This window comes from Callospermophilus lateralis, chromosome 1 (genome assembly GCF_048772815.1).
Source record: "Callospermophilus lateralis isolate mCalLat2 chromosome 1, mCalLat2.hap1, whole genome shotgun sequence".
NCBI classification, from domain to species: Eukaryota; Metazoa; Chordata; class Mammalia; order Rodentia; family Sciuridae; genus Callospermophilus; species Callospermophilus lateralis.
Genome location: NC_135305.1, coordinates 224,402,594 through 224,418,456, shown reverse-complemented (window position 1 = coordinate 224,418,456; position 15,863 = coordinate 224,402,594). Strand labels below are relative to the sequence as shown.

The window sequence follows — 15,863 nt, the reverse complement described above, 5'->3', positions numbered from 1 at the left end:
CCTGGGCATGAAGCATGCAGGATGGGCTTTCTAGAAGCCTGGTCGCAGGTACCAGGCTGCCCACATGGGTCTAGCACCTAAGGGCAACTGACCGTGAAGTGGGTATGAGGTCAGAGCTTGGGAATACCCTCGGCAGCTTAGAGGAGGCAGGAGTACCCGCCTTTGCCACCCAAAGCCTGCGTAACTAGTGGACCAGGTCTTCCAGACCCCAGCCAGCAGAACAATGAGTGGTGGACAGAAAGTCCTCAACGGGCTGCTTGACTGGGCTTGCAGCTGGACCCAGGGCCTGGAGAGCTAGACCTGGCTCCAGGGGTTGTGGCCTTTCTGGCCTGGGTGCCCAAGAGCCACCTCTCCCACCCGAGGTCAGTGAGAGTGAGAGTCGGAGTGAGGGGTGCAGAGGGTAAAGGGGTTGGGCTTTTAGATAACCAGGAGAATTCAGAGAGGGGAGCTGACTGGGAAGGAGAAAGACCTCAGACTGGGGGCCAGCTGGGGAGAAGATCGGTGTACCCTGTGGACACTGGTTCAAGCTGTTGCCGGCTCTCTGTGGGTGCACACCCCACCCTGCATCTCCAGTGGCCCCCTGGGTGTTCTGATGGACCAGCTGTGGGCTCAGGACCTGGAAAGCAGGAATGGGAGACAGGGCGGAGAGCTGAGCTGAGGCCAGTGACCAGAAAAGTGGGGGAGGGGTGTACCTGCAGGTGGAGGGGGTGCCTCTGTCGCCTCCGGGCCTGAGGCTCCAGCCCTCTGCCTCATCTGGGTGCTCGTGAAAATCCGTACCCCAGCTATCCCGTGCTCCTACTGGCAGCTGGGTGGGTGTGTTTGAGTTGAAGGTCAGCATCCCTGTGGTCGTTGCTGAGTGCCTTGCTGTGCACACTGACAGCGCATCACCACCCGCGCGGGTGTGGACTTCGCGGCTCCTGAAAGAGGAAGCCAGGGCGGGGCGGGGCGGCCTGCGACCTCTGATCGCGCCCACTCTGCCCGGCGGCAGGCTGAGGCTCCAGCTGTGGGGCGGGTCTGCGGTGTCGCCTTGGAGGCCTTTCCTGTACCGCGACCGTGCGCCAATGAGGGCCCGGCCTGTCACGTGGGCCTGACAGCTGGGGAGGGGGGTGGCCCCTGGCAATGTGGTCTCCAGGCAGCCAGCGCTAGGAGCTGCATTTCCAAGACCCCCCAGCGTGCCGACCTGCCAGCCCCACCTCCGGGTCACCCCTCTGACCCCACCATGTTCTCCAGGAAGAAACGGGAGCTAATGAAAACCCCTTCCATCTCCAAAAAGAACCGGGCGGGAAGCCCCAGCCCGCAGCCCTCAGGGGTGAGTCCTGGCAGAGCCGGCGGGGAACTGGGGCAACACCCGCTGGAGGCACAGGGGCGCGTCCGCGGCTTGAGGTACAGCACTGGCCACACCATGCTGGGCCGGCGATGGGGCACCCACGCCAGCTACAGTCCCCACCAGGCTGGATGGCAGAGGTCACCACGAACAGGCCAGGACCTGGGTATTCGGCTCATGGTAGGGGCCTCAGGGCTAGTTGGTCGGGACAGTGCCAGAGTGGACGTGGGTCTGGAGCTCTGCAGGAGGGGGGCTCAGGTAACTTGGGGGCTCCAGGAGCTATTGAAGGAGGGGTTGCGTGTTTATAGCAGGTCGTCCTATGGATCTGTGTGGCACAGTGGTCTGGGAGAAGGAGTGTCCCCAGGGGCTGAGGGCATCTCCAAGTTTAGGAGTTTGGGGGCATCTGTCTATAAGGTTTGGGGTGTCCCTAGGACTCAGAGGTCTACCAGAGCCTTGGGGTACAGGAACTGTTGGAGGAGCCTTTTCTGAAGAGGACACATCCGCAGGAGCCGGGGGTCTACTCAGGCTGAGGGTGTCTCTGGTGCTCCCTACCCCCACCAGGAAGTGGGGTTCCCCTCCCCCAAGTGCCTCTGCGCACTCCACCCCTGGCTGTGGTTTGGGCAGGGACCGTTGTTTGTGAGAAGCTCCAGGGAAGAGGATGTTGGGTAACAGGTGCCGTGGAGGGGGGGGACACAGGTCCCCATCTCAGCCCTCTGACCTCTGGCCTTTGACTCCCATGGAACAAGGCTGAAGGTTCTCCAGAGTCACACTTCATTTCTGGGGAAACCGAGGCAGTGTCAAAGCTGAAGCCTCCCCTTTACCCTCTTTCCCGCCCCCCTAGGAGCTTCCCAAGAAAGATGGAGTGGATGTGGTGTTCCCTGGACCCAGCCTGGAGCCCCCCGCTGTGTCCTCAGGTGCCAAGACCACAGGCACACTCAAGCGGCCCACCAGCCTGAGCCGCCACGCCAGTGCTGCTGGCTTCCCGCTCTCTGGCGCTGCCTCCTGGACGCTAGGCCGGGGCTACCGAAGCCCTCTGACTGCCTCCAGCCCTGCCGAGCTGCCTAGCGAGGGGCCTGGCCCTGATGCAGTGGAGGACATCTCAAACCTGCTGGCCGATGTGGCCCGCTTCGCAGAGGGTCTTGAAAAACTGAAGGAGTGTGTACTGCATGACGGTGAGAGTCAGCCGAGACAGGGAGGCCAGGGTGGAAGGCTGAGTGGACGCAGGCATGGTCAAAAAAGGAAGCAGGGAGGGACTTGGGGAAGGTCCAAATGGGCTGGCAGAGAGGCTGCCTGGAGGAGGCCATGACAACCAGGATTCAGAGGGATGTGAAGGAGTTTGGTGACCAGGAGGAGGGAAAAGCAATTCAGTGGAGGGACCGCCCCGGGCACAGGCTCAAACATGGAAACAGAGAACAAATGCAAAGGTGTGGAGGGCCGTGGTGTGCCCACTGTGAGAACGAGGCTGTGGCATGGGTCTGAAGGCCCTGGGCATAACCCTGGAGGCCACGGGAGCCATAGAGGGTGTTCCTGCAGAGGAGGGGCGGGTTCATCTGCTTTCTGGAGGCTGTGGGCTGAAGGTGGGCTGCGGTCTGGGTGGAGAGGCTGTGGGGCCCATGAAGGTAGCAGGAGGTGCTGGGGGTGAGGCCTGCGCGATAGCAGTTCCGTTTTCTCCACGCGGCTGCTGACAGTCCTGCTTCCTGCCGAGTTATTTTCATCTGCTTCCTGTTTGTCCCTGGCAGCTCAGGCGGGCACTTCGACTGGGGCGGGCACAGCACCTCCTGAACCATCTTCAGCCCCACACTAAACCGCAGTGCCAGGGCCGTTGGAGCGCCCTGACCTGCTCCCCTAAGCAGCCCATCCCACAGATGAGGAAACCGAGGTTCCAGCAGGCTGGACCTCAGCTTCGCGGCTTTCTGGGGGATAACAGGGGCTCTGTGGCCTAGGCTCTGCCGAGAGGGGTGGGAGCCCGCGGGTTATCTGGTCCCAGGGGCGGGGGCCAGAGCCAGTTTCCTGGGGAAACCCTAATCTTGGTTCCTTCCGATCCTGGCGCTTCCTTGGAGGTCCGGCAGGGGCTGGGCGCAGCCCGGGGACATCTTGCAGACTCACAGCCCTGCGTCCCAGGGACGCCCTGCGCGGGGAAGAACCTGGCGCAAGCAGGATGGGGGTTGGAGTCCTGGAGCCGCCCCTGCCGGCCGGAGACTCTGGGCTAGCCACTGCCCTGTCTACAGTGCAGGCGCTGGTTCTGTAAAATGGGGCAAGGACACAGGCGCCATGGGATTAGTGCAAAGGTCACCAGAGTAGTTTATGCACATGGAGACCGCCTCGCGCCTTGGATTTCTTCTCCGGGCCTTGGTTTCCCCACCCGTCCTGGACTGTCCTTCTTGGAGCTGCACAGCCTTGGATCCCTCCAGCGCTATGTGCCGTGTAGCCAGGAGCCAAGGACCCTAACAAAGGGCAGCTGGACGCAGGGGCGGGGCTCTCCTCTGCGGGGCAGGGTTTCCATACTGGCCAAAGCCGGCTTGGAGACTGGCCAGCCACAGAGACCTCCACCAGTCAGGCACCTGCTCCCAGGCGCACGCTGGCCGTCCGGGTTCCGCCTCACGAGGTGCATCTGCCGGATGGTGGGTGCACCCAGCGTGGGAGGATGCCCCGTGCGCTGCCTGGTGGGACCCGGAGGTGAGGGACAGTGCGGGGTGCAAGGTGCCCCCGCCCCACCCCGCCCCGCCCCGCAGTGGTGCTCCAGGCACTGGGCTGGCCGCCGGGGATGCACAGCTGCCGACCACTTGCCTTGGCCACGTCAACCTGCATCTCGGCACTTGGCAGGTGCCCCTCCTGCAGCCCACATCTCCGGGGGAGGAGTGTGGTGGAGGGCAGGGGCGTGACCTTCCCAGCAGGCTTCCCGAGATTCCTGGAACCCCCTCTGGGGGTCTGGGGGTCTTTGTGCTGAGAAGGGACGGGCAGCAATGTTCAGGGTCACTTGGCTTTTGGGACACCCTCCAGCTGTCCTCTCCCGGATCTCACTGTCCCGTCTTGACCTTCCACGAGTCCCTGTGACTCTCCGCCAGCCCACCCACACTCCTTCTGTTTGGTTTCTTTTGCTGGGAGAGGGTGCTGGGGCTGGAACCCAAGTCCTCGTTGGCAGGTAGACAAGAGGTCCACCAGTGGCCCACATTCCCCAGCTCCCCATTTTTATGAAAATCTTCTGATTTAGAGCGTTTGAGGGGGCATTGAAGTCCTATCCCAGCACACCACGACTAGTCCCCAGCCCTTGGCTCCTGGTGGCCCAGGAAGTAAAGCCAGACAGGTGCTTCCCTGCCGTCCCCGCCCTCAGAGCCGGTGGAGTGGAAGTGTCCCCGGGCCTCGGCTTGCTCATGTGCAGAGTGGAGGTGCCCACTGCAGTAGCTGCCAGGATCGCGCCGTGGGAGGTGAGGGGTGGCCGGCCCTGTGCTCAGGTAGGCAGAAGGCAGGCAGGAACCAGGGGGCTGCCTGGAGGAGGAGGGCCAGGACTTGGCCTTGGACAGCAGCAGTTTGTTTTCTCGAGGGTCACAGGGGTTCTGAGTGGAAGGGACCGTCTAGGCCGAGGACCAGTCTGTGCAGACCAGGAGCCCAGAGAGGGTCAGTCCCTCCCCTGGGTCTCATGGCTGCCCTCTCCCACCTCGGCCTCAGTGTGCTCACCTGGGGACAGGAGCTGTGAGGACACAGCAGACCCCCGGGACTGGCCCCTTCTTCTCTGCTCACACCCACTCTGGCCAGCAGATCTCCTGGAGGCCCGCCGGCCACTGGCCCATGAGTGCCTGGGTGAGGCCCTGCGTGTGATGCGCCAGGTCATCTCCAAGTACCCACTGCTGAACACCGTGGAGACACTCACGGCTGCTGGCACCCTCATTGCCAAGGTCAAAGGTCAGCAGATGGGCAGGGGGCAGCCAGGCCGGTCTGCCAGGCAGGGCTTCCTGGAGGGGGCGCTCCCTGAAGTGGGTTCTGAGGGTGCACAGGCCTTTGGCAGGCACAGCTGCTCCCTGATGCTTGGGGGAGGGCTCTGTCAGTGGGCTAAGGGAGGACGGCCTTCAGAGTGCCCTCTGCTTCCCAGCCTTCCATTATGAGTCCCACCATGAGTCGGACAAGAGGGAGTTCGAAAAGGCCCTGGAGACCATGGCTGTGTCCTTCAGCAGCACGTGAGCTCGCACGGGAGCCCTGGGGCGGGCTGAGGGGCATGGTGCCGGGTGCCTCTGGTGCTGACCCTCTGGCCCTGCAGTGTGTCCGAGTTCCTCATGGGCGAAGTGGACAGCAGCACGCTCCTGGCAGTGCCCCCTGGGGACCCTAGCCAGGTGAGCAGCGGGGGTGGGGCGGGTCTGCATCCACCTGTGGGTGTGCTCCCCCCTCAGGCAGGTGGTGGCCACCTCCTGCAGGGCAGGATCTCCAGGGCTGGTCTCACTTGCGTCTCCCTCTGTGCAGTCCATGGAGAACCTGTACGGACAGGGCAGTGAGGGCCCCCTGCCCAGCACTGAGGACTGTGAGGAAGGTAAGTGTCCCAGAGCCCCAGGGGCAGGTGCCTGAGTGGGCTGGGCACCAGAGGCCTGCACTGAGCCGGACGGGGAGGGCAGAGTGGCCAGATGGCTGGGTGGTGGCATTCCAGGCTGAGCAGGTGCCCCACAGGCTGCCCACCCCCGGAGGAAGTGGACGTGCTACTGCAGCGCTGTGAGGGTGGTGTGGACGCTGCACTGCAGTATGCCAAGAACATGGCCAAGTACATGAAGGACCTCATTGGCTACCTGGAGAAGCGGACTGCTCTGGGTGAGGGTGGGCCCTGTGGGGTCTGGCCAGAGGGTCCCAGGGAGTCGGTGCACCTTGCGCCTGTCTAACACTTGGCACCTCACACCCCGCAGAGATGGAGTTTGCCAAAGGCCTACAGAAGATCGTCCACAACTGCAGACAGAGTGTCATGCACGAGGTAGGCCTCGCGGGCTGGGACAGGGCCTCCCTTCTGTACTACAGGAGCGGGCTGTGGCTGCAGGGACTATGAGAGGTGACAGGGTTCCAGAGCTGGGGCTGCTGCCTGGGCCATCCTCCCCACCTCAGTGACTGGCCCCACCCCCACAGCCCCACATGCCCCTCCTGTCCATCTACTCGCTGGCCCTGGAGCAGGACCTGGAGTTTGGCCACGGCATGGTGCAGGCGGTGGGCACGCTACAGACCCAGACCTTCATGCAGGTGGGCTGGGCCTCCAGGGTGGGCTGGTGGGGTGTGGCCAGGGCCCCCACTGATGGGCCATCTCTCCCCAGCCCCTGACCCTGCGGCGGCTGGAGCATGAGCGGCGCAGGAAGGAGATCAAGGAATCCTGGCACCGGGCACAGAGGAAGCTGGTAGGGGAGCAGGCGCGGGACTTCGCCTTCACTGCGCCTGTGCTCCTGCGCCTTTGTGCGCCTGCGAGGAACGCAGCCACAGCACCGTCTGGCCCCTCAGGCCCTCTGCTCCCCGGTTCCCACCGCGGGTGGTTCAGAAATGGGGAGAAGCGATGTTTCCTCAGGCTGCAGAGAGCTAGTCCCCACGAGAGGAGGACACTGAGGCCCAGTCACTCTAGTCTGGTGTCTGCTCCCCAGTTCCCTTTCGGGTGGCTTCAGCAGCACCGTGGACTATTGTTCGCCTTTTTAGCGGAGTTAGCAGCGCGTGGGCCGAGAAGCCCCGTCCTGGAGGCTTCCAGCCTATACCAGCCAACTCCAGCAGATCCGCAGCTCCTGGGGGACCATTTTGGCACTTGTCTCTACACTGACCCCTGCACCGAGAGTTCACCCCATAGGGTCCACACGACGCAGCCTCGTCCCTTTGCAGCAGCTCAGCACTCAGCTGAGGCTTCTGTGGCTCAGTATGTGGATGGGCAGTTGCTTTAGCCTGTGCTCCCACCTCCAGAGTTTGTGGGGGTTCATCTCAGATCAGTGCTCCAAAACAGATGTCATGGTTGAGACAGGAACAGGATGGCTTTGCTGCGACACCGTGGCCATGCTTTTCAGCTTTGTGAAACCTCGGGTTATACCCTTTCCTTGGTGTGGCTCAGACAGTGCCTTCTTCTTCTTATTATTATTATTATTTGTATTGGTTTGATAGAGCTCTTCACATATTGGAGAACTCGGATCCCAACACTGTGAATTAGAGACTCCTCCTACTACTTGATCGTTTGACCCCCCCCCCTCCCGCTGCTGGGATTGAACCCAGGGGCACCAGTGAACTACATCCCGGTCCTATTTATTTATTCATTTTAAAGTATGTATTCGATTTATTCCATTTAAGATTAACTGAGGACTGAAAGAATTCCTAAGATTCAGACTGACTGAGTCATGTCAATTCAAAGCCACCAGTTAGGAAGATGAGTCAGTTCTCTGACGCTTCAAAACGAAGCACGGTCTTCTCCTCCTAGCCTGATGCCCGTGGCTCTGGACATTTTTATTTTCTAAATAGAGCAGATTCTTCTCTCATACGAGCTGCCCTTCCTGTGCCCTTTTCCTGGTACTTCTCCTCAGCCCTCTGGATTTCTGGCTTTTCAGACAGGATCTCACTGAGTTGCTGAGGCTGTCGCTGGGGTTGTAAGTGTGGCTGACACCTTCCGCTTGACTTTGTTTCTTCTTTCAATCCTTTTATTGGTTGCTGTTTCGGTACTAGGGACGGAACCCAAGACCTCACAGGAGCTAGGCATGCGCTGTCCACCGAGCCGTGCCCCCAGGCCCTCATGTTTCTTTATGTGATCTGCCCTGCTGGTTTTGCAGGAAGAAGCCCTGGTGGCAGTTGATCGCAGTAGTCTGTGTGTTTTGTCGGACTGAGCCAGGAGTGCTGTGCCACTGAGCCACATCCCCAGCCCTATTTTATATCTTATTTAGAGACAGGGTCTCTCTGAGTTGCTTAGTGCCTCACTAAGTTGCTGAGGCTGGCTTTGAACTTGCCATCCTCCTGCCTCAGCCTCCCCAGCCGCTGGGATTACAGGTGTGCACCACTGAAGCCCAGCTTCATTTTATTTTGAGACAGGGTCTCAGTAAGTTGCCCAGGCTGGCCTGGAAGTCGAGATCCTCCTGCCTAAGCTTCCCCAGAAGCTGGGATGACGGGTACATCCACAGCTCTGGCTTTTTTACATGGAGTTTTGTGTTGTCCATCAAAGGGATTCCCACACATGGGGTTATTTTGAAATGTTCTCTTAATACTTGCAGTACTTTTTCTTCTTCTTCTTCCTTTTTTTTTTTTGCTGAGGACTGAGCAAGAGTTCCACCAGCGAGTGGTGGCTGAGCCCCTGGTTCTTTTCTGCACGTTTGGCCTCTGATGGTTTGGGCTGAGGGGCCTCCCAGGCCCGGTGGCTTCTGAGCAGGTTCCTGGTGCTCAGGGGTGTCTGGCTTCCTGCCAGCCTCCTACTCCAGTCGCACCTGTGTTTCTGCCAGAGGCTATCCCACTCCTTGAAGGGTCTGGTTGCAGGTGTCACCTCCGATTCTGCTGCTGTTGGGCAGGGACCACTGTGTGCCAGACGGGACTGTGGGTTCCTGCGTGGCTTGGCTTGGTCCTGCTGGGTGCCAGAGCTGGGGCTGGAGAAGAGGGTGGGAGCGGCCAGGGCTGGAGGAGAAGCTGGATCCGGCCCCACCTCGCCTTCTCACACCCAGCAGGAGGCGGAGGCCAACCTGCGCAAGGCCAAGCAGGGCTACATGCAGCGCTCCGAGGACCATGACAAGGCCCGCTTCCTGGTGGCCAAGGCAGAGGAGGAGCAGGCCAGCTCAGGACCTGGGGCCGGCAATGCAGCCTCCAAGACCCTGGACAAGAGGCGGCGGCTGGAGGAGGAAGCCAAGAACAAGGTGAGGGCAGCAGAGGGCCTGGTAGGAGGGGACCCAGGGCGGCATCTCCCGCACTTGGCCTGTAGGCGCCGAGCACACACCCTCTCCTGCCTGGCTCCTCCCGGGTTTCTGCATTGCTTGGCTGGGTCCTGCTGAGGGCTGAGCCGCTCCCCCCCACCTCAGGCCGAGGAAGCCATGGCCACCTACCGCACCTGTGTTGCGGATGCTAAGACACAGAAGCAGGAGCTGGAGGACACCAAGGTGACAGCGCTGCGGCAGATCCAGGAGGTCATCCGGCAGAGCGACCAGACCGTCAAGTCGGTGCGTGCGGGGGCGGGGCTCTGGCCGCGGTGCGTGCAGGGCGGCCGCTCACCTGTGGGTGCTACCCGCAGGCCACCATCTCCTACTACCAGCTGATGCACATGCAGACGGCGCCCCTGCCGGTGCACTTCCAGATGCTGTGCGAGAGCAGCAAGCTCTACGACCCCGGCCAGCAGTACGCCTCCCACGTGCGCCAGCTGCAGCGTGGCGAGGAGCCCGACGTGCGCTACGACTTCGAGCCCCACGTCTCCTCCAGCTCCTGGTACCCCACCTGCCCAGCCGGCTCCCGGGCACATGCACCCGTTCGGGGGGCAGGCTTCCCACCTGGAGGGGCAGAACTGCTGTGAGGCCCCTGCTGACCCTTCCTCCTCACCCTTCCACCAGGTCTCCCATCATGCGTGCCCGGAAGGGCAGCTTCAACGTTGGGGACACAGTGGGGACAGAGGCCACTGGCAGCTCCCCTGAAGAAGGTGGGCCCAATGAAGGGGCGCCTGCCAAGGAGCCCAGGGGTGAGTGTCTGGTGAGAGCAGGGGACACTGGTTCCCAAGGCTGCCTGAGGCCTGTGCTGGACACACCCTCCTTCTTCCCCAGGGGTGCGGGGACACCAGGTGCACAAGTCCTGGCCCATCTCCATCTCAGACTCCGACAGGAGTCTGGACCCTAGGCCGGGCTCAGGTGAGGCCTGAGGCCTGCCCAGCGGGCTGGGGCAGGGAGCTGCTAGTCATCCTGGCTTGGGAAGTCTGATAGTCCTCTGTCCTACATAGAGGACTTTAAGAAGTTTCAGCGCATGTCATCTGGCGGTGCCACGTCACCCAGTGAGGAGCTGGTGGAGCAGGAAGGTGGCCCAGAGGTGTCTGCCTTTGAGCAGGGTGAGGAACTGTGACCTGAGAGGGGAGGGTGAGCTCTGGAACACGTCCAGGGCTTTGCCCCTCCTGCCTTGTGACACTGGCTGCCCCTCTCACGCCCAGCTGACCTCAATGGCATGGCTCCTGAGCTGCCCGTGGCTGTACCCAGCGGCCCTTTTCGCCATGTGGGGCTGTCCAAGGCAGCCCGCACCCACCGGCTTCGGAAGCTCCGGACGCCCGCCAAGTGCAGGGAATGTAACAGCTACGTGTACTTCCAAGGAGCGGAGTGTGAGGAGGTACACGCCTCGCCCATTGGGGCAGCAGTGCTGCAGGGAAGTGCAGAGGGGGGCTGGACAGGCCAGAAGTGGACAGAGTGTCCCGGGGGGTGAGAGCCAATGTTGAAGCCCTGGGCTGTGGCAGGAAAATCAAGGGGTTGAAAGGCGGCAGGACAGGGGTATAGAAACACCAGTTTTCAGCTGGGTACAGTGGCACACACCTGTAATCCCAGCAGCTGGGGAGGCTGAGGCAGGAGGATCGCAAGTTCAAAGCCAGCCTCAGCAATGGTGAGGTGCTAAGCAACTCAGTGATCCTGTCTCTCAATAAAATACAAAATAGGGCTGGGATGTGGCTCGGTGGTAGAGAACCCCTAAGTTCAATCCCTAATACTAGCACTGCAAAAAAAAAAAAAAAAGAAGAAGAAGAAGAAGAAGAGAGAAATCCCAGCCCCAACCCCAAGCAGCAGCAGTTCCACCCAAGAGGGGCGTCTGCCTGCCAGGAGCAGTCTGGCTTGTGCCTTCAGAGGATGTCATGGGAATTGCAAGGGCCCCAGGGAGGAGGGTGCAGGTGGAGTCCCGCCTGCCCGGCCGAGGCTCACTGCCTGCTGACCCCCAGTGCTGCCTAGCCTGCCACAAGAAGTGCCTGGAGACCCTGGCTATTCAATGCGGCCACAAGAAGCTGCAGGGCCGCCTGCAGCTCTTCGGCCAGGACTTCAGCCGGGCAGCCCGCGGTACCCTGGATGGCGTGCCTTTCATCGTCAAGAAGTGCGTCTGCGAGATCGAAAGGCGCGCGCTGCGCGTCAAGGTGTGTCTCTGGGAACTGGTGGGATTCCCGGGTCCTGGGAGGGCGGGCAGAGGCTGACTGCGGCACCGCAGGGCATCTACCGGGTCAACGGTGTGAAGACGCGCGTGGAGAAGCTGTGCCAGGCCTTCGAGACCGGCAAGGAACTGGTGGAGCTGTCGCAGGCCTTACCGCACGACATCAGCAACGTCCTCAAGCTCTACCTGCGCCAGGTGAGGCGCCCTGGAGGTGGGCACTGGAAGGGGCGTGGCCAGAGCAGGTGTACAGTGGGTGGGGTCCTACTGTGCTGGGCGTGGCCGGAGTGCGGAGGGGCGTGGGCACAGGCGCTCTCTGGAGGGCTGGGGCGGAGTCGGTGGCTGCAGTGGGGGGCCCTGGTGTGGCTGGGCGTGGCTATGGCGGCAGGCTAGACCAGCCCTCTGACTCTGCTCCTGACACCCTCCTGCAGCTGCCGGAGCCTCTCATATCTTTCCGCCTATACCACGAGCTCGTGGGGCTGGCCAAGGACAGCCTGAAGGCAGAGGCTGAGGCCAAGACGGCGTCCAGGGGCCGGCAGGATGGGTCTGAGAGCGAGGCGGCAGCTGCTGTTATGGTGGGCCGCCTACGGGAGCTGCTGCGGGACCTGCCCCCGGAGAACCTGGCCACACTGCAGTATCTGCTGAGACACCTGCGCAGGTAAGTCATAGGGCTGGGGCCCAGGGTTTCAGGCAGGCTCCAGGAGCCACTCACACACCCTGTGCTCTCCATGCCCCAGGATAGTGGAGGTGGAACAGGATAACAAGATGACCCCAGGGAACCTGGGCATTGTATTTGGGCCAACACTGCTACGGCCGCGACCCACAGAGGCCACCATCTCCCTCTCCTCTCTGGTGGACTATCCCCACCAGGCCCGTGTCATTGAGACCCTCATCGTCCACTACAGCCTTATCTTTGAGGAGGAGCCTGAGGAGGCACCAGGGTGCCAGGTGAGGCATGGGTCGGAGCCACAGCTGTGCATGGGAGGGTGTGGGTGCGAGCAGGTGGGGACAACACTGGGGAGCCCTTGTTTGGGACAGAGACTGTACAAGGTGTGTCTGAGCCCTGGGACAGAGTGCCGGGGAAACAGAGGCACTGCTGGCCTCCACCCTCCTATGGGGGGCACTTCCTGCCCATGGGCAGCTGGGCCACTTCAGCCAGAGGCCTAGCTTTGGTTTCTTTAAGTTGGTTCCCTTTCCTCAGAACATCTGCTCCTCTCTTCTCTTCAAGTCCTCCTTGTATTTCTTCACCCGTCTCCTGGCATCTCGTGGTGTTCCTGAGTTTTCTCTTACCCCCGCCAGCCCCAGTGAGCCCCCAAGAGCTGTGCTGGGCCTGGCCCGACTGGCAGAACGGGTGGGCTGGGAGCAGGAGTGCAGTGGCTGTTTCAGGAGGAGCAGGCCTATTTGCACAAGCTGTGGGAGTGGCCACGGAGTGGACCCTGGGACATCGCACAGCCTCAGTAGCAGCAGTCCTGACTTTCAGGGTCTGGGGTGGCTGGAGCTGGGCCTCCCTGACTCCCTTCCCCCTGGCAGGATGGGCCACCCAGTCAGCGGGCAGAGGTGGTGGTCTCCATGCCCTACCCGGAGGCTGGAGAGGAGTCTGCCTATGCCCTGCAGGAGGAGGCAGAGGACAGGGGCCGAGGTGAGTGGGGCTGCAGGGAGGCCAGGCCCTGGTGCCAGTGGGCACGTGTGTCCACAGTGGAGCCTGCGTGCACAGCACAGGTTGGAGTCGCGGGGCCCAAGACTGCACTTCTGTGGGGTCGTCTGCCACGGACACCACGTGTACCCAGTATTCAGCACTGTCCTTTCAAGTGTTGTAACCAAGCCAACAGTGCCTTCTTTCCAAGGTGGCCATCTGCACTGAGGAATAGCCATGACGATCCATGCCCACAGGCCTTGAGTCTTTGAGGCGCCAACATCAGGCCAGGCCACATGCTTCCCGGGGGGAGTGTAGTATCTGAGAGAGAGACCAGGCTGGGGTGGGGACCCTGGGATTTGACTCAGGTGGAGATGGCCCAGTGTCCACTCCGTGTCCACTGAGCCAGGTCCTCCACTCCATTCTCTCTCCCTCTCTGTCCGGCCTTCCTAGAATCCCGAGTTGCATCTAACGATTCTGACTCAGAGCTGGAAGAGGGCTCGGATCCCTTGTCATCCTCAGACGCCAGCGCCCTGCACCATCTCAGCTTTCTGGAGAAGGAGGGTGAAGCCAGCCTGGAGGGTCGCCGGAGCCGCAGTGGCAGTGAGGGGCAGCTGGGGGAGGAGGAGGACGAGGAGGACCAAGTGCTGCAGCTCTCAACCTACAACACCAACCAGTCCAACAACATGGCGCAGGCCCAGCGGCCCACCATGAGACTCCGCGGCGGGCAGATGGCAGCAGGCACCTGCTGGGGGCGACAGCCAGATTTCCTCTGAGCTGGGGTGGTGGGTGGGGACAATTGCCAGCTTCTCTTATACCTGGTCTGTGTCTAGGGCTATCTGCATCTCAAGGCTGGACTAGCCTCGCAGGCCTGTCCTTGGTGAGAGCACCTGTGCTGGCCCAGTCCTGCTGGCCCACTTGGTGGCAGCCTCCTCCTGAAGCTTCTCACCTCGGCTCAGCTGAGCTGGAGACCTGGCTCTGGGTGAAGCTCCCCATCTGTGGTCGGCCCACAGGGCTGTGTGGGTGGAGCAGTCCTGTCCAAGTCCCCTCGCTGCCCCTGGGCTCTCAATCTTAGGCCCTGCACTGATGGCTCCTCACCACTGCGGGGCTGAGGCTGTTCTGGGTGCTGTGGAACTGGGGTGCAGGCCAGCCTTGACACTGAAGCCCAGGCTGGGGTCAGTAGGGCCAGGCTCTGACTTTGGGATTTGCTCACTTTTCCAGAAAGCTCTGGACACCTAGAGTCCAGGTCACCTAGGTCTAGGTACATAGTGCAGCCTCTCAGGTCACCATGTACTTCTTGGAAATGTGTCTGTTTTGCTTAAAATAAACTCATACCTGGTCTATGTGCTGTGGCCCTGGGGAAGGGGGAAGCTGGGCCACAGGCCCGTGGTGTGTCCTTGGCTTCCTGGCCAAGGAGGGCCATGGGGAGGAGGTCCCCTCTGCCAGCCCCGGTGGTTTGGCGAGCCTGGGAGTCCTGGAGGTAGCCTACAGCTCCGGGATGGCCTGCAGAGCGGTCCACATGGAGAGCATGTTCTCCGCTGCAAGGTCCCTTGCCACCCCACGTGGCTGCCAGGGGCCAGGCTGTGGCAAAATTCGACTCGTGACCTTCTGGAGACTGAACCTGGAGCTCACGCATACTAAGCCTGCTCTCTGTCACGGCCAGTGGAGGAGTGGCCACTGCCCACCCGCTTCTTGGTCCTGACCCTCACCTGAGGGATGGTGCGGGAGGTCACTGCTGGGTGAGGCCCTGAGGCTCACCCAGGGCAAATTTCCTGGGCAGAAAGAGGTGAGCTTTGACTCCAGGCAGGGCTCCACAGCAGGTGTGGGGGAGAAGCCCTCCTTCCCCATGCAGCAGCCGCCATCAGGACCTGCAGCCCCAGACCCTACATGAAGCTGCACTGAGCTGCCTACAGGGCACAGGGTCTTCTTGGCAGGCAGCAGGCCAGGGTCCAGGTTACCACGGCCACCACTCCTGCCACAAGTCGAGGGAGGGTGACAGGAACCAACGGGCCCACAAGGCCAGAAGCATTTCCTGTGGCCCTTGAGTGGGGATGGACCCCGGGTCTCGTGCAGCCTAGACAAGTGTCCACCACCGAGTCACCTCAGCCCACCTTGTCTTGTTGGCATCAAGAGGCACACCCAGCGGCTGACTGCATCTGAGCTGGTGCATGTTGTCCCACCATCCATCCCTGGAATGTTCTACCTTCTCAGACTCATACTGCCTCCCAACTCCTGTAACCCCCTGCTGCTTCCTGCCTCTGGATCTGGGGGCTCCAGGGACCTCCTGTGGTGACGGGCTCCTATTAGGCAAGGGATTTTAAAAAGCAGCGTGTTTGTTTTTGGAGAGAAGGGGCACTTGCTCTACCTGTTAGACTACTATAAGGCTAAAAGTATAATCGATCCCTGGAAAAGAGGGAACCTCCAAACAGACCCCTGTGTGTCTGGGTTTTCACATAATAGCACTTCAGGGTGGCCAGGAGAGGCCCTGCCTCTGACCGGTCCAGACCCTCTTCCGTCCAGGGCAATTAGGCCCCATCTAAATGTATGGGAAGGCCCATTTGTAAACAAGTAACCATGTGGGTACTTAAGGGCCATGAAAACAAGTTTTTGCAAATCTCGTATCTGGTAAGGAACCAAAATCTACAAACAAGTCACTTCACATCTACCACAAGAGCTTCACTCAAAGAAGGGCCTGGGGTTGGACTCAGAGGTAGAACACCTGCTCAGCACCTGCAAGGCCCTGGGTTCCATCCTCAGCACCACATAAAGATAAATATGTAAAATAAAGGTGTGTCCAGTTACAACCAAAAAAACAAACGTTAGAAAAATTTTAAAAAATAAAAGTAAAAT

General features: G+C 61.1%; 1 protein-coding gene across 3 annotated transcripts; it reads left to right on the top strand.

Moving 5' to 3' along the window:
- Positions 1–1,137: 1,137 nt before the first annotated feature.
- Positions 1,138–14,344, top strand: Arhgap45 (Rho GTPase activating protein 45). 3 transcript variants are annotated; one of them, XM_076872471.1, is made up of 23 exons: positions 1,138–1,309; positions 2,166–2,496; positions 5,081–5,224; positions 5,412–5,496; positions 5,577–5,649; positions 5,777–5,843; positions 5,978–6,115; positions 6,208–6,272; positions 6,422–6,532; positions 6,604–6,684; positions 8,959–9,144; positions 9,307–9,444; positions 9,516–9,706; positions 9,829–9,953; positions 10,036–10,119; positions 10,209–10,313; positions 10,413–10,585; positions 11,181–11,369; positions 11,441–11,578; positions 11,812–12,038; positions 12,118–12,328; positions 12,911–13,019; positions 13,467–14,344. In XM_076872471.1, exons 1-23 carry the CDS (start codon positions 1,220–1,222, stop codon positions 13,787–13,789), a joined length of 3,384 nt encoding a protein of 1,127 aa, XP_076728586.1. In that variant the 5' UTR covers positions 1,138–1,219; the 3' UTR covers positions 13,790–14,344. The 3 variants fall into 3 exon arrangements, with proteins under 3 accessions (XP_076728586.1, XP_076728580.1, XP_076728594.1); XM_076872465.1 differs by having other exon boundaries at positions 8,956–9,144; XM_076872479.1 differs by lacking the exon at positions 12,118–12,328 and having other exon boundaries at positions 8,956–9,144.
- Positions 14,345–15,863: the final 1,519 nt, after the last annotated feature.

Bases quoted from the DNA above. Each gene is read 5' to 3' on its own strand.
- Arhgap45 (XM_076872465.1), top strand. From the start codon at position 1,220: ATGTTCTCCAGGAAGAAACGGGAGCTAATGAAAACCCCTTCCATCTCC. The intron at 11,579-11,811 runs GTGAGGCGCCCT...ACCCTCCTGCAG, and splicing joins TCAAGCTCTACCTGCGCCAG to CTGCCGGAGCCTCTCATATC. The intron at 12,329-12,910 runs GTGAGGCATGGG...TCCCCCTGGCAG, and splicing joins AGGAGGCACCAGGGTGCCAG to GATGGGCCACCCAGTCAGCG.